The sequence below is a fragment of the Labrus bergylta genome, chromosome 12, assembly GCF_963930695.1.
Source record: "Labrus bergylta chromosome 12, fLabBer1.1, whole genome shotgun sequence".
NCBI lineage: Eukaryota > Metazoa > Chordata > Actinopteri > Labriformes > Labridae > Labrus > Labrus bergylta.
The window spans coordinates 2,906,918-2,929,867 of NC_089206.1; the positions used below are offsets into that span (position 1 = coordinate 2,906,918).

Consider the following 22,950-nt stretch of genomic DNA (forward strand, 5'->3'; position numbering starts at 1 on the left):
ACTTCATCACACTCACCTAACACAACCACGACTTCATCACACTCACCTAACACAACCACGACTGAGCAGCTCTCATCAGCTTCTGGTTCAGGTACATTTACATAATTATAAGTATATTTATAGACATACTGTATTTATGCAAGTATATGGATGTGTATCATTGTATGTGTAGTATGTTTATTCATTGTTGGATTATTTTTCTGTTTTCAGGTTTATATTAAAATGTTTAAACCTTCTAACTAAAGCTCGGCTCAGACTACAGGAATTTTAAAATACTACCTAAATCGGACAGCATCTCGTATGTAAGGACAATCTTAACAGATATTCTTCTTTATAATCTTCAGCATGCAAACACTACAAGATATGAAAAAAATGGTGGCGTCTGTAGCCTAGTGGCTGGTTGGCCCCGCCCCATGTACGGACACTTTCATGATATAATCGTCAAGATTTGAAATCCTAAATATCAAACATGTTTAAAATAAATTGTAGCAGTTACGATGCTCTCTGAGCAGATCAGGGAAGCTATGGTTGATTGGATCTTAATACCACTCACTCTAATCTGGGCAGAACAATTCTAGTCGGGATTTTAACAGAAAATATCTACATTATACTCCATTTATAACTAATAACTATAACTGTAACATTTTGAGTTGACTTATTAACCAGGTGTTTTTCAGGACCCCCTGTTCAAACAGAGCATGCTGAAATCCAAGAGGTGAGTCTGAGCTAATCAGGGACTTTAACTTTTATTACTGTTTGAGAAAAACATACTGAAACAGTGTCTTTGTATTCTCCTCGTGCAGAACAACCGAGTGTATGAGGAGATCAGAGAGGGGCACAGATCTCCTGTTGTGGAAGTTTCAACAGTTAACACCTGTGCTAAATTTCCCAAACTGAACGGGGTTGAAACCACGGATGACTACAGCCTCCTAACTGCAGCAGCTTCTCACGACAAAGTAAGAAAAAACAGTGGAAAGATTTTAGATTAAATGTACTAAAATAAATTCACAGATTAACAACTTGAAGGCACAGCAGAGGAAATGTTATTTCTGTGGCAGATCAACAAGGAGATGTTAGTCAAACCTGCACCACCTTCATGTGCTTTTTTGAAAAAAGAAATAATATCCAGGAAGTGATCTGCTGCCAATTAAAGAAACAGGAACCAGGCCAGTTAATGTTCATATCTCTAACTTCCGTTGTTTTGTGGAGGAAGTCTTATAGGTCATAAAGATGTGGTTGCACATCTCTGATCTAACATGAAACTTGATTGAAATGGATCTATATATTAAGAGAGTATTTGTCAAAGATAAGTCTATTTCCAATGAGTGCTAAACAATAAAATGAACACAGAAGTGTCACAAACTGCAGTTCCACAAATGGCCACTAGAGGCCCCACAAGCATGTCAATTCTAACAGAGACCCATGTTGGACCCTGGTCGTGTATTGTGCTGTCAATAAACAAACAAAACTTTAGGATACAAAATTTGAAAAGATCTTGTTGATGTCATGAACAAAATCAAAAGCACACGGAAAAAAATGCACCAGATTTTAGTCACTAAATCATAATTTAAGTCAGAAAACTTTCCTCTTTCAGAGCTCTGAATAATATTAATAATTTAATCAAAAACATTCAGTTCTTTCAACTGTGACTTATCAAGGCGCCAGTGACTTAGTGGTTAGTTTGTACGCCCCATGTACAGAGGCTACAGTCCTCAAAGCGGGAGGCCCGGGTTCATACATGTCACCCCCCCTCTCTCTCTCTCTCTCTCTCTCTCTCTCTGATTTCTGATTCTATCGACTGTCCTGTCTCTCTCAAAGGATATTTTATCAGGAAAAAAACATCTGGCTGATAAATTTTCACCTTTGTTTTCCTTCCAGATCGTCGATGACTCGAGTAAACTCAACTACTCTGAGGTGGATTTCTCCAACAGCCAAGCTGCCTCTCGTAACAGCGCCCCCTCTGGTGGAGCAAAAGATGATGTCATCTACTCCGTGCCCCGGGCAGAAGCTAGCTCAGAGAACACTTTGGCTCTTCTGTACTCTACCGTTACTTTAAATTAGCTTTAGCTTCAATGCTATCAGCGCAACATTTATTCTCAGGTTACAGTTCAACAATTATCTGTTTTTCTTTTGGCAAGCTGTGATAGGTTAAGATTTTTATTAACAGAGCGGCATAAAAAAATAGCTTCAAGTCAGAGCTACTATTGCTATGGAAACAGTAAAGGTCCAATATGTAAGATGGACTGCAGTACCCATTTTGAACACCAGGTGTCAGAGTTACATATTGGTTATTTAAGTTGAGTTTTTTTTTGTTTTTACAAGATATTTAGCATAAATGATTTTGTTAAATGTTGATATTTCTGAAGGCACAAGTTATACGTTACAGTTCAGTTATTGAGGGGCTAATTTTGGGTTAACAGAGACTTTGTCATCAAGGATTTTCATTGAGAACTTTGCTCAAACAAATTACGGTAATGTGCAGTAAAGTGTTCAGCAGGTGACAAACACGTTTCTGAAATGGAGGGTTAAATGTTCACGTTTGGTTTAATGTTAATGATGGAGGGACGACCAGTTTTACTGTTTATTCAAACTTATTGCATTTTCCATCACCTCTATTTGTGCAGATAGTTATCAGTTTTAATGTTACTGGTAAATAAATAAAAAAGTCTGCAGGCAAAATTAAATGATTTCTCTCTCTGAATGATAAGACTCCAGGACCCTGAGATGGGTTTTTATTATTTCTGTGAACTAACATGGACTGCAGTATGAAGTATATACTTATATTCCACAACATAAATGATGTCCACCTCTTCAAGCTGTGAAACTGAGAAACTACTTACATGTTATAGAATAGAATAGAATAGAATTACTTTATTGATCCCAAACTGGGAAATTGTGGAGTTACAGCAGCAGGTTATCCAACACACAATGGCCCTCACTTATCAAACGTACGTACGGCAGAAAAATGGGTGTACGGTCATTTCCACGCAAAGTTCAGCACTTATCAATCTGGACGTGAGCGGAGGGTACACTTAAATCCCACGCCAGGTCTCAGTTCGTGTATGCACGTTTTCAACTCAGTGTGGACTTGCGGTGCAACAAATCTGTCTGTGTCGGAGAATAATTAGATCACACTATAACAGTGCTTGTTCAGACGGATAGCTAGAGGTTCACAGATTTACTGTTAGATAAGATATCTCAAATGTATTTTATATTACGCTTCACCTCAAACGATCTCTGTAGGCTACATTGCCTTTTAAATAATGTTGAGCAGCGCGAGCTGTCAGGTGATTTCTTTAATTGTGTGTTTTATTTGATGAATTTTTGTTTGTTTAATCGATTTACTTTAAAGATTAAAGATTAGAGAGGCTCTGCTGGACTATGGAGGGTGTGTGTCTGCCTCAGATGTTTATGGTGCAGGAAGAACGCCACAACAGCCGGAGTTGCTCTCACTCTGGATCTCTTTCCTTTTTTTTTTTTATTCTTCAGCTCAGGAGAGATTCCTTTTTCTTTTTAAGAGTATTTTTACATAACATCCTGAAATCATATCAATTAAATACATTTTTAGCACAAGTGATCACATAGTGGAATTTTACTTTGTCTTTGAGTACCAAATAAGAGCATTTTCAATTTTTATCTGTATATAAACATACCAAAATCATTTTAACACGTAACCATCAATGAAGTGCATTTTATAGCTTTTTACAATTAACACAAACAACATGAATTTACAGTTCACATTTTATGTAAAACTAATTTAACCATGCCTACCTGGTGTATAATACAAAAGCACACAATCAGCATTGATATGCAACTGCAAGGACTCACATCTGTATAACACAAAAACACGCACACAAGAGCATTAACGTGAGCATCACGGCCACGAGGAAGCAACTAACTGGTAAGCTAACTAGCATTAGCTCGGTATGTAAACAAACTGAAACTCGTAAAATAAAATAAACATTTCTACACATAAATGTCCGAAACTCTAACAGTACATTCTAAACGGGTTCATGGACAAAATACATGTTACCTAAAGTTTTTGGAACAGTTTTAAACCATTAAACAGAGATATGTTGGTCGCAGCACTTAACACACACACCCACCTTCAGCTCAGGAGAGATTCCTTTGCTGAGGTACGTACGGTGGCCAGCTAGGAGCCCTACAGTTGCGCTATTAGACCACCAGGCGGCAACAAAGTAACATAAATATGACTGAGGCTGAACCGATGAAAGAAGCCACTCGCTCCACGATCTGGGATAATTTCAGGTGGGGTCCGGCTGGCGTCCTCCGGTCTGCTCCGGGAGCTGCTTCTTTTAAGACCCACAACACTAGGATACATTGTAGAGATCGTTTGGTCTGACCAGGTTTTTTAAACTAAAAGTATAAAAAAATATATATATTATAGCCTATATTATGTACGTTACATATCACGGATGTTAAATTAAATATTAAAAACTCCAGCTGAGTTTTTAATAGTTTAATTAAATATTTTTAATATTTAAAACCATCCCTGTTGAGATTTCCATGCAGGCGCATTTCTTCTGAAGCTCGCTAATCCTACATTTCAGACTGCCAAACAACATGTTATTCCTCTTTACTTTTCTCTGTTATGGTGTCACTCAGGTCATATCTCGTTTCTCTTCTTTGCCGTATTAAGTATATCCATGCCGTAAACTCTGGGGGCGAGGACAGCTGATCCGTGAATAAATAGGGGCGTGGTATTTAAATGACGATCGTTTCCAGCCGCCACACTTCAACACCCGGTCACGTTTCATAGGTCCCACGTGGACTCTGTCGCATGGTGATTTCTACACCCAAATCTGCGCTGGTCTCTACACCAGATTGATAAGTGAGGGCCAATATGAGTAAAAAAAACACAATGTTAGCAAATCTAAACATAATATAATATTAAATACAAAGTAAATAAGCACTAAAAATATCAAAACGAAGAATGTGACTATATACAACCAGGATTTAACTAAGCATTACTAGTCTTAAATAGGAAGATTAAATGTAAATGTGCAAGAACAGAGTCATAAATGGTTGTAAATTAAACATAAAAGATTAAATGTGAATGTGCAAAAACAGAGTTGTAAATGGACAGTATTGACATAAGTTAAAGTGCATGAGTGTAGACATATTATAAGCAGAAACTATACAATATAACAGGGAGTAGACAGCCAAATGAAGTGAACATGAGTGCAGGGATCATTTGTAAATTTAACATGTGCAGAACAGATGACAGTATGGAGAGACAGATATTATCATGATGACAGTTCTCTGCTCGCATGAGGTGAGCTGTTGAACAGAGTTATGGCCTTCAGTAAGAAAGATTTCTTGTGTCTGTCCTTGTGACAGCAGAGTTGTATCAGTCTGTTGGAGAAGCTGCTCCGCTGTTTGTCCAGTAGGGTGTGCAAAGGGTGATCAGGATTATCCATAATGGATAACAGTTTGTTAAGAGTCCTCCTCTCTGTCACCACTACAAAAGAGTCCAGCTTGCAGCTTGTCACAGAGCAGGCCTTCTTAATGAGTTTGTCCAGTCTCTTAGTGTCACCAGCTCCAATGCTGCTCCCCCAGCAGACCACAGCAGAGAACAGTGCACTGGCCACAACAGACTGATAGAAGATCTCCAACATCTTGCTGCACACGTTGAAGGATCTCAGCTTCCTCAGAAAGTAGAGTCGGCTCATCCCCTTCTTGTACACAGCCTGAGTGTTGGCCTTCCAGTTCAGTTTGTTGTCTATGTTGACACCCAGGTACTTGTACTCCTCCACCACAGACACATCCTCTCCCAGGATGCACTGCGGTGGTGGCTCTGTCCTCTTCCTTCTGAAGTCGATCACCATCTCCCTGGTCTTATCCACGTTCAGAATCAGGTGATTTCTTCCTGTCCACTCCACAAAGTTATCCACCAGCTCTCTGTACTCCCCCTCTTGCCCATCATTTATACACCCCACCACCGCAGAGTCATCAGAAAACATCTGCAAGTGGCATGACCTGGAGTTGTACTTAAAGTCAGAGGTGTACAAGGTGAAACGAAAAGGAGACAGCACAGTCCCCTGTGGAACTCCTGTACCACTCTCCAGCATTCCAGACTGAACACTGCCAAGTCGGACAAACTGTGGTCTTTCTGTCAGGTAGTCAGTAATCCAGGAGATGATGGACGAGTCCACACCCATCAACTGCAGCTTCTCTTCCAGCAGTTGTGGCTGGATGGTGTTGAATGCACTGGAGAAATCAAAAAAGGTGATTCTCACAGTGCAGCCGTTTCCCTCCAGATGTGAGTGAGCACGCTGCAGCAGGTAGATGATGGCATCGTCCACTCCCAGGTGTGGCTGGTAGGCAAATTGTAGAGGGTCAAGGGATGGTTTCACCTGCGGCCTGAGGTGGGTCAAGACGAGCCTCTCCAACACTTTCATCACATGAGATGTGAGAGCCACTGGTTGATAGTCCTTGAGATCAGATGGTTGCGCTGTATTGTGCTGTATCCTTTTCAGCTCCTCCCTGTTTCCAGACCTGAAGGCTTGTTTCTTTTTGTTGAGAAGGGCTTTCAGGTCACTGGTGATTCCAGGGTTTGTTGTTAGGAAAACAGCGTACAGTCCGGGCCGGTGAAGCAGTGTTTTCACAGAATTTAATGTATTCTGTGATGCAGTCAGTCATGCTGTTAATGTCCTCTCCATGTGGCTCGCAGAGTACATCCCAGTCTGTTGACTCAAAGCAGTCCTGCAGTGCCTCATTGCTCTCCTGTGTCCACCTCCTAACAGTCCTTGTGGTCACAGGCTGCCTTTGGACCAGGGGGATATACTCTGGTGTCAGTAGGACCAGGTTGTGGTCTGATCTGCCCAGGGGGGGAAGGGCAGTGGTACTGTATGCTTCCTTAACGTTAGCATACAGAAGGTCTAGTGTTTTATTTTCTCTAGTTGGACAGTTAACATATTGATGAAAAGTGTTTTGTCCATTTTTACATGATTAAAGTCCCCGGTAATGGCTACAAAAGCATTTGGATGCTTAGTTTGAGGCTGTGAAACAGTAGAGTGAAGTGCATCACTCGCAGACTCGGCATCAGCTGACGGTGGGATGTAAACAGCTATAACAATGGCGCACGTGAATTCCCTGGGCAGGTAATATGGGCGCATTCCAACAGCTAACAGTTCAATGTCCGGGCTGCAGAGACGTTCCTTCACACTAACATGGCCAGGATTACACCATCTCTCACTCACATACAGTGCCATCCCTCCACCTTTCTTCTTACCGCTCTTAATAACGTCCCTGTCAGCCCGAAAAGTCCTGAAGCCGGGTACCGCCACGCTGTGGTCCGGGATGTCCGAGTGCAGCCATGTTTCCGTGAAGCACATAATACTGCACTGGCGGTATTCCCACTGGTGCCGGACAAGCGCGTCGAGTTCGTCCGTCTTATTGCCCAAAGACCTCACGTTCCCCATAATCACCGCTGGTACAGAAGGCTTATGTTTTCTCTTCTTAGCTCTCCTCTTAGCTCCAGCTCTGCAACCCCGGCGTCGCCTCCTCAGCTCCTCCGGAATTACAGCTCCGGGCAGTAGCACCTTGGAGAGCGCCATCAGCTGATCGCGTGTGTAAACAATGCTCTCACTCAGCTGTGCGTTGCTCTCCGTTACAAAGAATGTCCAAAGTAACAGAAAAACAGCGCAAAAAGTTCCAAGAGCGAAAGTAGCCATTTCCACACAATAGATTAAACTAATACTGAATGACTGTGATCTTAAAACGCTTAGGTAACATTCAAATAAGCAGAGAGTACAGTATGTTCTTCTTCTTCTCTCTAGTCCCTCACACAAACAACTTTTATACACAAGGGGAGGAGCCGGCCGTCCCGTCCATGTAAACACGGCTCAGACAACAACACAGACAGCGGGACTCGAGCTTCTCCCTCATTGTAGACAGTCATGACTCAGAGACACATTTATACAGGATATACTTTCTGCTATATTTATGTGTAAAATGTTTGCACATTCTGCCTTTAAACCACAAACTTTGATCTTTTGATGAGGAAGACCCTCAGCTGAATGTTTTGTTTTATTCAGTAAGATCATGTGTTTATGTTTTGTGTAATAAGAGGATCTTGTAGTGCACAATGTTAAAACTCCTGTTGTTTTGGACACATGTCACTGAATGTCAATGAAAGAATTCTTGAAAAATAACCAGCCATGTAGTCATGTGTAGGGGTTGTGTTAGTGGGAGGGGAGGGGGTGTTTAGATATATCATGCATGTTATGTGTTTTATATTGAAAGCCTCTTCAGGGACAGGCATTGGAAATTAGCATGAGCTATAAATGCTGTGGTGCAGTGCATTGGAAAGTAGTTGTTCAGTTCTCCATGTATACTGCACCTGTCACTGCCAAATAAAGCAAGAAAAAAATAACAACAGAAAACTTTGATGCTAACTTAAGTCCCTTTCAGCTCGATCATTTTGTCATCAGTGCTCATTTGGAGTTGCACTTGATTCCGTTGCACCGATAGAAATAAAGATAATAAAATAAAACCCACCAATCAATTGAGGCAGACACCTTGAGCTGCACAGATTTGACACCAACAGGCGTTATTCTTACAATCTCCACTCACACACATCCTCCCAAATTGAGCGGTCCATTTAAGCTTCAAGACTTCCTGTCCGTCCCTCTGTTTTCTGTCTTTGCCTTGCTGTCTTGTACCAGTGCTGCATGTTTCAGTGTATTTGAAGGTACAACAAAGATGGCTGAGGAGAAACTAAACAAAGACATATGCCATTGATGAAGCTTTAAGTGACTGTGAAGTTAGGTTACAGTCTCTGTAGTGGGGCGTATGAAGAGGGGAGGGGTGTGTTTTGTGTTTGGAGGAGGGACTCCATCATTGACCAGTGAAGACGGAACAAGAGCATCTTAAACCATCAGAGCGTTGAACATGAGAGTCCATCAGACTTTGATCTGCTTCTTCTTCCTCAGTGAGTACTCTCTATTCCTACACTCCTCTCTTTTCACTGCTGCATTTGTCTTCTTCATAGTTGACTTTATTAGTTACAGGAGACAGAATAAGAAGCAGTCTGTGGTGGGTGGACTCTTTCAAACATGTTGGTTTCTGTGGTTAAACTAGACGTTCAGTGTTAAAATAGAATTGAGGAAACTGAACAGAGTACTTTGAAACTGACTTTATCAGATAAAACTAAGATACAACTAATAAACCTAGATGTCACAGTTTACCATTTTAAGTTAAGTATTGACTCATAATTCACCTTTTTCTGCATGCTGAATGTAGAAGTTGGATGTATTTTAGAATTCAGCAGACACCAACTTGTAAAAAGTTGAATGACGTTTCAGTCATGCAAATGCAAAATACAAATTTTAGAGAATGAATGTAGGAAAGTATATAGAGATGTAGGATGTCTGTTATTGTTTTGTTTTGGATAATGTGAAACAAATCAGACTGAAAGATCTAAAAAAAACACAGAATATAGCTCCTGATTATTTATCTCTTTTCCACAGAACTGACAGATGGAAACCCTTTTCATGAAGATATCGGTGTCCATGAAGGAACTGAAGGAGGAAACATCTCAGTTGAATGCATGTTTAATATTTATGGAAGAAGAAAGCTCTTGTGTGTATAATTGTGACTCTGAATGATATTTTCATGTTTATGCTAAAATGTATATTTTAAAGTAAACGTGTGCTACACAATAATAAGTTTAACAATCTCTGTTCCATTAAAACTAACGGCTCAGTGGTTATTGCGTGCGCCCCATGTAGGGAGGCTGTAGTCATCCAAGAGGCCAGTCCAGGTTTGAATCCGACCCGTGGCTCCTTTCCTGCATGTCAGTCCCTTCTCTCTCTCTCTCTCTCTCTCTCTCTCTGTTTTTTAAGGTATATTTTGGGGCTTTTATGCCCCCCCCCCTCTCCTTCTGTGGGGTAGGGTATGGTAGGCCTGGTGACGGGCGGTTCGTCAGGTCTGGGTTGTGCCACCGTTGAACGTCTGGTGCAGAACGGAGCGTCGGCTGTGATCCTGGACCTGCCCTCCTCTGATGGAGCGGCTCTGGCTGAGAAACTGGGGGAGCGCTGTGCCTTCGCTCCTGCAGACGTGAGTCACTTGACACAAGCGTCATCGTCCCCGCTCTCCCGCTCGGAGTAAATGTTCCTGAAAATATCACCTGCTGCATTCACTTATGAGATGAGATGAGATGAGATTCAACTTTATTGTCATTACACATATACAAGTACAGAGTAACGAAATGAGGTTTGGCATCTCACCAGAAGTGCAAATAAGCAGAAAGTGCAAGAGTCTGTGCTATGTACAGTAATTACAAAATTTACAGATGTAGACAAAAAAGTGAATTATTAGGTATATCTGGATGGCTGGATTAATGGGATGCTATAAATATAAATAAATGCTATAAATATAAGTGTATTCTTAGGATTATAATATACAGATTAAGGTGCAGTGAGCATGCTATACTAGTTTACAGATAATATAAAGAATATGTACATAATATGAACAGACTATAATACAATAATACAGGTGGATGAGAGATGTGTGTGTGTGACCAGGAGGAGTGGTGGGGGGATGATGGGTGTGAGGTGATATGCAGGGGAAAGGGGGGGTCAGCAGGGTGCAGAGAGAGAGAGACAGAGTTCAGAGTTCAGAGTTCGGGGGGTAGAGTTCAGTAGAGAAACAGCTCTGGGGAAAAAGCTGTTCCTCAGTCTGCTGGTTCTGGTCCGGAGGCTTCTGAAGCGCCTACCGGAGGGCAGGAGGGTAAACAGTCTGTGGGCAGGGTGGGAGGAGTCTTTAAGGATGCCGTGAGCTCGCCGCAGACAGCGTTTTCTTTGGACATCCTCAATGGCAGGAAGTGGACACCTTGTGATGCGCTGGGCGGTTTTTACCACCCGCTGTAGCGCCTTACGGTCTGTGACAGAGCAGTTTCCGTACCAGACTGAGACACTGCTGGTCAGGATGCTCTCGATCACACAGCGGTAGAAGTTCCTCAGTACAGCTGAAGACAGGTGGTGTCTCTTCAGTGTCCTCAGGAAAAAGAGGCGTTGATGAGCCTTCTTAACCAGACTGGAGGTGTTAGTGGACCAGGAGAGGTCCTCTGTGATGTGGGTCCCCAGGAACTTGAAGCTGGAGACACGTTCAACAGCCATCCCGTTGATGTGAATGGGGTTGTGCGTGCTTCCTCTTTCTCTCCTGAAGTCCACGATGATCTCCTTCGTCTTGCTGGTGTTGAGGAGCAGGTTGTTGTCAGCACACCAGGCGGCCAGATGCTGTACCTCCTCCCTGTAGGCCGTGTCATCGTTGTTGCTGATGAGGCCAATCACCGCTGTATCGTCCGCAAACTTGATGATGGTGTTGGATCCATGTACATGTCTGCAGTCGTGGGTGAAGAGGGAGTAGAGGAATGGGCTCAGCACACAGCCCTGTGGTACGCCTGTGTTGAGTGTGATGGTGGTGGAGCAGGTGAGTCCTGACCTAACATGCTGGGGTCTGTTGGTCAGAAAGTCCATTATCCAGTGACGGAGGGAGGTGTTGAAGCCCAGGTCTCTGAGTTTAGTGTTTAACTTGGAGGGGATGACAGAGTTGAATGCTGAGCTAAAATCAACAAACAGCATTCGTGCGTATGTGTTGTTATTGTCCAGATGAGTGAGCACAGAGTGCAGCGCAGTGGAGACTGCATCCTCTGTACTCCTATTGCTGCGGTAGGAAAACTGGAATGGGTCCAGTGTGGGTGGGAGGCACTACTCCACGGCTCTACTCCACTTTTTGCAAAAAAATAAAAAACGAAGGTGGCTCGCTGAAATAACTCCAGATAAAGTCGAGGGATGGAAAATTGCGCGATCTGCATTCAAACATGATGCATCTCACCTTTTCAGGCGTTTGATTAGTAGGCGGCATCCATCACGTCATCCAACACTATCACTGCTGACTTTAGCACGTCAAGTTCTTCATGTGACCTTCAATCAGTATTCAATACTAAACTTTCTCTGGTTCTTCGCCTGCATGCAAAACACACAAAAGTGTATCCTTTATTTATACACATATTCTTGGTCCTATCGATCTAACATCTTAGCGGTTTATGTGATGTCTGTAGAAAACCTGCCGTCACTGCCATGTACAGAAGAAGATACATCCTGCTCAGTTCAGACAGCTTTACTCGTTTACTTTTATCTTAAATGCTTTAGCTCAAAAGGGAAAACTGCACATCAAACATGTGTCCTGTCAGGTGTGACAGTTATATCACCTCCTCCTGCCTGAGCGCTAATTGCATTTTAGCACAAGAAAGAAGGAGGATGGAGGCCGGCGAGAGCAGGGACACAAGAATCAAGTCAACTTCCTAAGTGTCCTGTTGGCGTTTCCCCAGGTGACATCAGAGGCAGACGTGCAGTCGGCGGTGTCCCTGGCCAGAGAGAAGTTTGGAAAGCTGGACCTCGCGGTGAACTGTGCCGGCATCGCTGTCGCCTTTAAAACCTACAACTTCAAGAAGGACTTACCTCACAGCCTGGAGGACTTCCAGCGCGTTATCAATGTAAGACAGACACACGGATGCAGAGACGTGCAGCATGAAGGGACGCCCGCGGATGTGTGACTCTCTGTGTGCTCCCTACCTTCAGGTGAACATCGCAGGAACCTTCAACGTGATCCGCCTGGCGGTGGGGGAGATGGGAAAGAACGAGCCTGACGCGGACGGACACAGGGGCTGCATCATCAACACGGCCAGCGTGGCAGCTTTTGACGGACAGGTCATAAAATAAAAACACACACACATCAAAAGAAATGTGTTTTCATGCTGTTCATCAACTATTCTTTTTCTTTGTTTGCTCTCCAGGTCGGCCAGGCGGCGTATTCAGCTTCTAAAGGCGGCATCGTTGGAATGACTCTCCCCATCGCTCGAGATCTGGCACCCATGGGCATCAGGGTCGTCACCATAGCACCTGGTTAGTCTACGTGCTGAAAGTCCAGATTTTTACAGGCGGATTGTCTCTGGCCCCTAAGAGGTGTAAAGTCCTCCGTTAAATACAGTTGTCATGGTTTCGTTTTGAAAGGCGGGATAGCTCGGAGGATGAGGAGGGGCGGAGGGTTTCACCGGCTGTTTGGCGTCTGGAGTGTGTTCTCTGCTTGATCGATCACGTCTCTTAGAAATGTATGATGACTTTGAGTTAAACTCCTGCTTTTGTTTTTCCATCAGCTGAGATCGTTTCATCCGTCCATCTTTAAGAGAGTGCTGTTTAAATGTCTTGTGCTGTAATTGACAATCTCACCACTTGGTGTCACTGTTGTTATTTAACACTAGCTGCAGATGAAGGATGAAGGCTTTTAGTTCATGATGCTTTGTCATTCTTTACAGTTTCCTCACTGTGGATGAACAGTAGTTAATTTTCAGGCTTTTCAATGATCGGTCACAGGAAGTTAAAACGACACATCTGGAACAAAACTGTGTGTGTGTGTGTGTGGGCTGTTTCCAGTAAATAAACACTGTAATAGATCAACAAACATTTGATAAAGTTTGTGTAAGAATGTGACTGAGATTGTGTACAAATGAGACTGTATATCATTCACAGCATTGCAGGACTGTCTGCACTCCACTTTGGTTGTTTTGTAACTAAACCTGATTATAATAAACCTCAGATGGGTTTCATGATCCACTTTGGTTTTTCTTGATTTATTTCTTTGAAAGTTGAACCACAGCCACCACATGGCAGAAAGAGATAAACTATGACAGAGAGAAAACTTAAAAAAGAACACCAAGATATAAGATTTAAGATATCAAAAGAAGGATCTGAATGCATCAAAGGTTTAAATGTATTTAATAACTGAGATACAGTTGTATTAAGAATGAATCTTTGAATACATGACTCATATTTTTTTCTTGAAACAAAAGGAAAGATCACAAAAAGCTGTATTTGTCACAAAGTCAACTTTTTTCAAAATCCATTTCAAACACAGAACCAAACAGAGGAAACCTGTTTTACGAGCGATGGAGGAGCCGGTTCTCAGCGTGTTTGTTTGGGATGATGGAGAAGTTGTGATGTTACAAACTACAAAGTGACCGATCAAGACTCCATCAAAAGTAGGAGGATACATAATCAAGAAAAGAAATCTCAGCTGTTTACATTTGGAAGAAAATCCTCTTCAATAGATTCAACAGATTTACTTGTAAGACAAATGGAACAATCACAGTGAGCTGTGTTTGGCTCAGAGCTACTGTTTTGAAAAATCCATTTCAAACCCAGAACCAAACAGAGAAAAGCCTGTTTTACGCCCAAAGGAGAAGCCAGTTCCCAAGAACTTTGCTTCTACACCCGACTTTCCTATTCCAACTCCAGTGTCTGCTGACAGGCCGAGTGTAGCTGTGGCAGCACCATCACCAGAAGAGGCTGAGACACTGATCACTTCTGCTTTGGCCACGGCTCTGACATTATCCTCGGACACTTCGGCTCCAATTCCGACATTGTGCCCTCTTAACTCTGTATCGCCTTCTCTCACCTGGAACATTCCTCCACCAATGTATTTTCCTGTCACGACGCCATTTTCATTTGTCACATCGCCTTCAGCTTGGTAGGGACCAGTTACATATCCTTTAGGAAGATCATGTGTGCCAACCTTTAGATCCTTTTTCACAACTGTATGGATTATAAACAAAAAGACACAACATGTGATCTGACGTAAAACTTTAAATGATGTAACCAGTGGTAAGAAAAAATAGAATAGTCTGTGAGTGGAGGGGATTTTAAGAAAAGGCTATAATTTTGTAAGATGTATTCTTCTCGCTGCTCCTTTCCGTACATGGAATGGGATAAAACGATTGTTTAATTGGGATAAACAATCGTTTTTTTTTTTCTGTTGTGTGTTTTAACATGTACCGAACAAATTTAAAAAAATGAAATAGTTTTAATATCTGAGGAAAATATGTTGCACCAAATTGTAGTGGTGAAGGGCTTGTTCTAGGCACATCACGTAGCCTAGGTGCAGGGCGATAGAGAGAGAAGAAGACATGCCCACACACTTGCTCTAACACCACATCCATGTCCAGAGGTCTTCAGGTGATCATTTTTTGAAACATGGGGAGGGCAAAGCCCAAATATATAGATTTGCACTATGATGACAGGAGAGGTCAAACATACAAAACGTAGCACTGTAAAACACATCCATAACAATCATCTTTCATCAACAATCATCAACAATCATCAACATCAAAGACAAATCCCAAAACCATACAGCATCCATACATTCAAGATTTAGAGGATAGAAGCAGACCAGCAGAAATCACATCTGTTTCATTTCAGTTTAAGGTGTTTTTATTTATTATTATTTTAAAGATATTTATACAGATGTGTATTAACATAGTAAATAATGTAACCTATTTAAAACAACATTTTAACAAGTAGCTTAATGCTTCATCAGTTTCAATAATACGTATGTTTTATTTAGGCCTATCACTATTTTAGAGTAATCATGAGAACGACATCAAACGTATCATCTAAAAATTATTTTTAGGAAACCGTTTCAAATCCTACCAATGGGCCTTACTTCTGATTGATTACCCTGTTTGAAGTATTTGACAATTTAAGGACTCGGACGCTGCTGTGCTGAACAAAGAGGAACTGAGAAGTGAAGAAACACTTGATTGAACACAAAGTGTTTCGTCCTCAGAAGATCACAAGATGCTGTCAAACCCTATGGTCAAATTTCTCTTCAGACCACAGACTGTAAAAACAGACAGTACAACCTGACGGTGTTGATACTGTGGATACAACTGGCTGTTATCTCAGGTCAAGTTCACTTTATAATCTTCCTCACACTGCGGTCCACAGTAAGTATGATTAATATGTTTCTGAAAATCTTAATGTTGATTTCGGGTCAATGGCATTTCTGTTCAGCTAGATATTCGATTTATTAGTTTTTATTACTTCATGCTTTTCGAGAGGTCAACAAACATGATTTTATCAACTCAACACACAATGTGAAAGAAAAGATGAAAGTTGATTTCGGATACTTACTCTCATTGTCATAGCCTGCAAGAAAGAAAAGGTACACTTTATTATTTGCTCATTTAGGGAAAGTATTTATTCTTTTAAAGCCCATAAAATGCACAATTCCTCCATTCATTGTTAAAACAATAAAATTATAAATGTGACATTTTAATTTTATTATACACAAGTAAACATAAACTTCACACAGCTGTAAGTTTCACCTCATGGGTCACTGAAGTTAGAGAATAACTTTTTGTAGATTTTTAATGTATGAGTATGAACTTGAGTGATGTTTACTCACCTGACATCTTCAGATCTAAAAAAGTCAGAAATAAAAAGAGGGGGTATGAGATTAAGTAGAACTCAAGTTGAATAATAGTCTTGCAGTGGTTATTGTGTCAAACTGACAGAGAAGTATCAGATAATATCATATAATGTAGGCACATAAAATTAAAACATATTATATTAATCATTAGGATGTCAGAGAAATTCACAAGAATTTCTAATAGCACTGAAACACCCTGCACCTTTACCACACATCTTTACATTTCTGTTTAAAACCTCACATGCTGAATTTCATACCTGAATGTAGTTTCTTGATCCACAGGAGATATCTTGCGCTGCTTGCTCTCAGCTCAACTGCTGGACTGCTTTCATTTATCGGTTTAAATAGTAAGAAGCAGTGAGTAAAAACCAAAGTGAAAACATGAAACTAACATCAACCACAGCTCAGTGACAACAGTCAATAGGAAGGGAGGTGTTTGTGGTAGATTCTATTCTGATCTCATTCTGTCTATTTATCTATTCTAGTTTTCTTTTTTGTAATCGTTTATTCGTGTCCAAGATTTTCATGTGCTCACACATCTTTAAAATGACCCTTTCAGAAGTTTGATTCTAGAAAAATGTAGTAAAAGTCAATCTTGTTTATCAGGAGTCCAGGGCCGTAACCATGTCAACCATCTTTATCTGCATCCTTATGACAAACTTTGCATGATGTTTATCAGCTGGGCATTTACAGAAATCCCCCCAGTTACAGGAAACAAAATGTGAAAGCAAACCCCTTTTTTTTTCTCTCTTGCTGCAGTGGTAGTAAAGTAGAGCTGGAGTTGTGTTAGAATTAGGGGTGTGAACAGTTACAAAAAATTGTAAAAGGTTACACGACGTCATTTTTTCCGTGTACACGGTTAACCATGAAAAAAGAAAAGCAAAGTGGACTTCAATCGCGCTATACAACCAATGGAGGGTGCGGCCGCTTTTCAGAAAGATTCCTCCGCATCACTGCCGCCACTCCAAGTTGTCAGACAGATACAATTGTGCTTTCTAAAGTAGGCTGTATAAGTAACACAGAAAACTTGCCATAGAATTTGTAAAAACAAATACCTGTATAGGCCTATAACAAGGCTATGATAAAACAACTACCATGATGAGTATTACATTTTTTAAAAGGACAAGAGACAAAGGATTTCTGCGTTAGGGCGCGGTCTCACTGGCCATCCGTACCGTGCCCAAGCACGCTTCAAAGCTAAAGTCCAGTTCGTTTGACCAGTGTGACGCTCCGTATCGTGCTCAGGCACTTTGGCACACTTGGGAGAGGTGTGCTTCGGCACGGTACACTTCATGCACGAGCACAAGCACGCGGGTACACAACGCTGACAGCCTTCATTATGGAGAAATCCAGAGTTTCATGTCTGTATCTGACTAACATGACTCAATATAAGACACAAAGTAGCTGTCGTGTTCTCTGTGAGAGACCCCTACCCGAGGTAGAACAAAACACAACCATATCTTTTCATAACTTGAACATGTCTAGTTCATGAAACGGATTGTTGTATACAAATATTTTACTGAAAAATAACTTTTTTTGGATGTTTTATGCATCTTACCAAAGAACGAAAATAGGTCAAATTAGGGCTTCTCCAAAAGGGACAGCTCTAGCCTTATCACATGTATCTCTGGGAATCAGAATCAGAAATTCACCAAATTTGGACAGGATGTTCACGGATAGTTATTAGTTACAATTATGCAAAGTTTTTATCAATACCATTTTCAATTTTTGAATTTTTCACAGACTGTGAGCTCCAGTTCAGGAAACATCACGACTTCACCACACTCATCTGAGACAACTGAGAAATATGAACAGGGCACATCAGCTTCTGGTTCAGGTACATTAAAAAAATGATAAGTAAAAATATAGTTTAGAGCTGCATCATTTCTTCATTGTGAACTATCAAAATTCTCAATTTATACCACCATCTTATCTGTAAATGATCAGATTAGTGGACATTTTTAAGTTATTCTCAGACTTTAAGTATTTTTCTTCTCCCTGCAGATTTCTTGTGTAGTTGTTTATAGTCTGCACATGCTCATACTGTGCTAATGTAAGTACATACACATGTCAAACTTACATTCATTGTTGGACTTGACTTGGAATATCTTTTAAAATGAAGCAGGAAATTAAAAAAACAATCATGTCCCTCAGGCTTTAAGCTGCTTGTGCGTCTGATCCTGGTCTTCATATTTATTGTATCATCAGCAGCTGTGCTGATAGTCTGCAGGAGGAGGACCACAACACCTGAAGGTGAGATGTTAACATCATCTAAAACTCACCACACTCACAAAGTAGCCAGCATCCTGGTCTGATGGAGAAAAACACAACTCAGCTCTCTGAAGGAAAGAGGCTCCACAAAATGCAACAAGTGGTCCTGATCTTCTGAATTATGTTTTTCAGAATCCCATGTGGAACTAGACTACGTAAATATCAACCATGTGAGTGTCTGAGAAGATTGTTGGATAGTGAACTTCATTAAAGATGGTAAAAACATCAGACATCAATACAAACTAAACCCTTCTTTCTTCTTCTTCTGCAGGACGATCAAGAGCATGACGAGATCGGAGAGGAGGACAGACAGAGTGGACTTCCTCCTGTGGAAACATCTACACTTTAAAATTCATGTTGCAGCGAGTCCAGAGCAGAACTATTTTTTTAAACACATTTTGGTTGAAAGATAACATCTTCATTGCAGAGCAGAGATAAGATCGTGCAAATGTGGTTGACAATCTAAAAGAAGAAGTTGTTTCCTCATCTTTAAGTTTATTTTAAAGTTCTCGGAAACCTGTGTGATGAAAACAGGAAACAGGCGATGTTGTGCTCATGTCTGTAAAAAGTGTGTATCTGGACTTTAAACCACAAACTTTGACCTTTTGATGAAGAAGACCCTCAGCTGAATATTTTGTTTTATTCAGTAAGATCATGTTTTTATGTTTTGTGTAATAAGAGGATCTTGAAGTGCACACTGTTCAATTCCTGAAGTTTTGGACACATGTCACTGAATCTCAATGAAACAGAAAACGTTGATGCTAACTTAAGTCCCGTACAGATTGATCATTTTGTCATCAGTGCTCATTTGGAGCTGCACTTGATTCTGTTGCCCCGATAGAAATAAAGATAATAAATATTTGGGGCCAGAATTTCAATTCTGTGGTCATTGTCTGACTAAACTGTGTTGATGATTGATTTGAGATATAGCCAGGGTGCCAAATCCAAGATGGCCGCCGGCGCCATGTTGGAAAATTAACTTTTGAACCTGAGCACCTAGAATCGTGTAAGAAGACACTTTTTTTGTGTAAGCCAACCATGAGGATTCAGACTCTGACCTCAGTTTGATGTTATGACATCATTTTGACACAGAAATCTAAGAAAGCTGCCGTCCAGTAGAGTGAAAATGTAAGTTTGGAATGGGAAGGTAAGATGTGGTGTTTGAGGTGTGCCATTTGTACAGTATGTAAAGAAGCAAAATAACAATGATAAACTATAGCTATTGTAATTAAGAATCCATGCCAACCAAACATGTATGGTTTAGTAACAGCAATTCATGTTTCAGGGGTCTTTTCATAATTATGTTCAGTTCTCAAGTATAACTCAATGCAACACATTAAAACAACATGAAGTTATTTCTTCTTAGTTTGCTTTTGTTTACTTGTCAACAGACTATGTACATTTTTCTTTTTAAGTCTTTCATATTTAATCATTACTTTCTTTCAATACAGAGACGTTGTTTATTAAAAGCGAGTTAACTCTTTTAACTTTCTGCTGTGCTCATATTATTTTTTTATCCCCAATAAAAAAGATTAATCTAAAAAAAAAAAAGAAACTGGTTGAAGAGGAGGAGAATATGTGACCTTTAAAGAGATACTTCACCTGTTGAAACATGAATCTGTATTGACTTTGGGTTATATATGTAGAAATGTGAAATACATTATGAAGTTGGTGCCTTCTTGGCTGAGAAAAAGCAGAAAGTGTCTTTTTAGCTCATGTGGATGAAAGACACCAAATCCCAGAATGCACAGCACCGCAGGCCACTCCCACTAAGGTCCTCTGGTTCAGAATCAGAAATACTTTATTAATCCCAGAGGGAAATTTGATCGTTACAGTTTCTCCAAAATATACAATATAGCAGTAGAAATATAGAAATAAAAACATTTACAGACATATTTACTTCAACACATAAGACCATTTCCTCAACTGATTCAGAGATTTCTTCCAGAATTGATCTTGGAAATTCCTGGCAGAAAACAGACTCCATGTCTGTGTCCATAGGCAAACAGTGAGAGCACCGACACTACCAGTCCGCCCCAGCTCGAGCCGGCCCCGGCTCCTCGTCCTCACCGCCGCCGACAGGCAGGCCTCATGTCTCTGCTGCTGAGCTGGCAGCGGCCGGCAGCGGCGAGCAATATAGCAGCGAGACGGTTGCTGCTGACAGGCCGGTTTTGTGCCCCGGCGTATAATTGTATAATTAAGTGTATAATTGTATAATTAAGTGTATAATTGTATAATTAAGTGTATAATTGTATAATTAAGTGTAATAATTGTGACTCAAAAATCGTCATTTTGCGTCACTGGAAGCTCCTTTTCAGACTCAGAAATACAAAGATTTCCCATCTCAAGGGGGAATGAGGGCAGGATGCACGACCATTCAAAAATACTACCAGGTTTCTAATGATACAAAGATTAATGCAAATGGGTGAAGTATCCCTTTAAGCTGTATGTAAAATATCTACTGAATGAGATGATAAAGTGACCTCACTATATGATCAGACATTAAGGAAACATGCTATGTTGAAGTGCTGGCTTCTCTGACAACAATGCAGCAGCCAGTATGTCCTCCTTCTAACTTTAGATTCTGCTCCTGAATGCTCTGGATTTGTTTGGACCAGAGCAGGTCTCCCAAACACATGAACACCCACAAAGACATAAAACAAGTTTTGTAATTGGCTTGGCTGTTTAGTGATGAAGCTAAGTGAGTCTGTTCTTTCTCCAAAGAAGTCCCCGTGCTGCATGTTTCAGTGTATTTGAAGGTACAACAAACATGACTGAGCAGAAACTCATCAAATAAATAAAACATTGATGCAGCTTCAAGTTTTCATATCAACTCATCCACAAAGCTGCAGGTTACAGTCTCTGTAGTGGGGCGTATGAAGAGGGGTGGGGTGTGTTTTGTGTTTGGAGGAGGGACTCTGTCATTTAGAAAAGTGAGAACAAGTTCCTCGTTGTCCAGTGAAGACGGAACAAGAGCATCTTAAACCATCAGAGCGTTGAACATGAGAGTCCATCAGACTTTGATCTGCTTCTTCTTCCTCAGTGAGTACTCTCTATTCCTACACTCCTCTCTTTTCACTGCTGCATTTGTCTTCTTCATAGTTGACTTTATTAGTTACAGGAGACAGAATAAGAAGCAGTCTGTGGTGGGTGGACTCTTTCAAACGTGTTGGTTTCTGTGGTTAAACTAGACGTTCAGTGTTAAAATAGAATTGAGGAAACTGAACAGAGTACTTTGAAGCTGACTTTACCAGATAAAACTCAGATACAACTAATAAACCTAGATGTCACAGTTTACCATTTTAAGTTAAGTTGTTCAAGTATTCACTCATAATTCACCTTTTTCTGCATGCTGAATGTAGAAGTTGGATGTATTTTAGAATTCAGCAGACACCAACTTGTAAAAAGTTGAATGAAGTTTCAGGCATGCAAATGCAAAATGCAAATTTTAGAGAATGAATGTAGGAAAGTAAATAGAGATGTAGGATGTCTGTTATTGTTTTGTTTGTTTATGCGACTGTGAAACAAATCAGACTGAAAGATCTAAAAGAACACAGAATATAGCTCCTGATTATTTATCTCTTTTCCATAGAACTGACGGATGGATTATCTTTTCATGAAGATATCGGTGTCCGTGAAGGAACTGAAGGAGAAAACTTCTCAGTTGAATGCAGCTTTAAATTTTCTGGAAGAAGGAAGGTCATCTGTAGAAACGACTGTAAAGATGGAGACATTCTTTGTGAAACCACAGATGTCAGTGCTCAGTGTGGCAGATACAGCATTGAATCAGGTTTAAATAACGCTTTTTATGTGAGCATCACGAATTTGAGAAAGTCTGACTCTGGATCGTACAAATGTTGGTTGGAGAGATACTTGGCTATAGATTCAACTGATACGTTTGAGCTCAGAGTTAAAGAAGGTGAGTTTTTACTCTTCATGGACTTCTTTACATCTTTGAAATATCTCAGTAAGTAAACATTTAGTTTAGAGCTGCATCTTTTCTTCATTGTGAACTCTAAAAATTCTTAATTTAAACCAACAGTTTGTCTGTAAATGATCAGATTAGTCGACACGTTGAAGTTAATTTGAATATTGTTGCAACAGACGGACAGAATAACTTTCACATTTATCTGTAGTAGAAAAAGTTATTTACTGTTTTTAGAGAATTTGTAATATTTGATCTCATTTGAGAAGTTTCAGCACACAGTTGAAGATGGTATTTTATGTTAGTTTTTACTTTTCAGGTGTATTATCTTTTCTGTGTTTCTAATAATGGAGTTTTAACCCAGGTCACAGAATATATATTTATAGAAATGTGTTTAATTGTGACTCTGAATGATATTTTCATGTTTATGTTAAAATGTAGCCTACATTTTAAAGTCAACG

The 22,950-nt window shown here is 40.5% G+C and overlaps 1 protein-coding gene across 1 annotated transcript; it reads left to right on the forward strand.

Moving 5' to 3' along the window:
* Positions 1–9,918: 9,918 nt before the first annotated feature.
* LOC109976175 (3-hydroxyacyl-CoA dehydrogenase type-2-like) lies at positions 9,919–12,766 on the forward strand. Its single transcript, XM_020626345.2, has 3 exons — positions 9,919–10,083; positions 12,359–12,523; positions 12,609–12,766. Exons 1-3 carry the CDS (start codon positions 9,922–9,924, stop codon positions 12,747–12,749), a joined length of 468 nt encoding a protein of 155 aa, XP_020482001.2. The 5' UTR covers positions 9,919–9,921; the 3' UTR covers positions 12,750–12,766.
* The last annotated feature ends 10,184 nt before the right edge of the window (positions 12,767–22,950 follow it).

Bases quoted from the DNA above. Each gene is read 5' to 3' on its own strand.
- LOC109976175 (XM_020626345.2), top strand. From the start codon at position 9,922: ATGGTAGGCCTGGTGACGGGCGGTTCGTCAGGTCTGGGTTGTGCCACC. The intron at 10,084-12,358 runs GTGAGTCACTTG...GCGTTTCCCCAG, and splicing joins GTGCCTTCGCTCCTGCAGAC to GTGACATCAGAGGCAGACGT. The intron at 12,524-12,608 runs GTAAGACAGACA...CCCTACCTTCAG, and splicing joins ACTTCCAGCGCGTTATCAAT to GTGAACATCGCAGGAACCTT.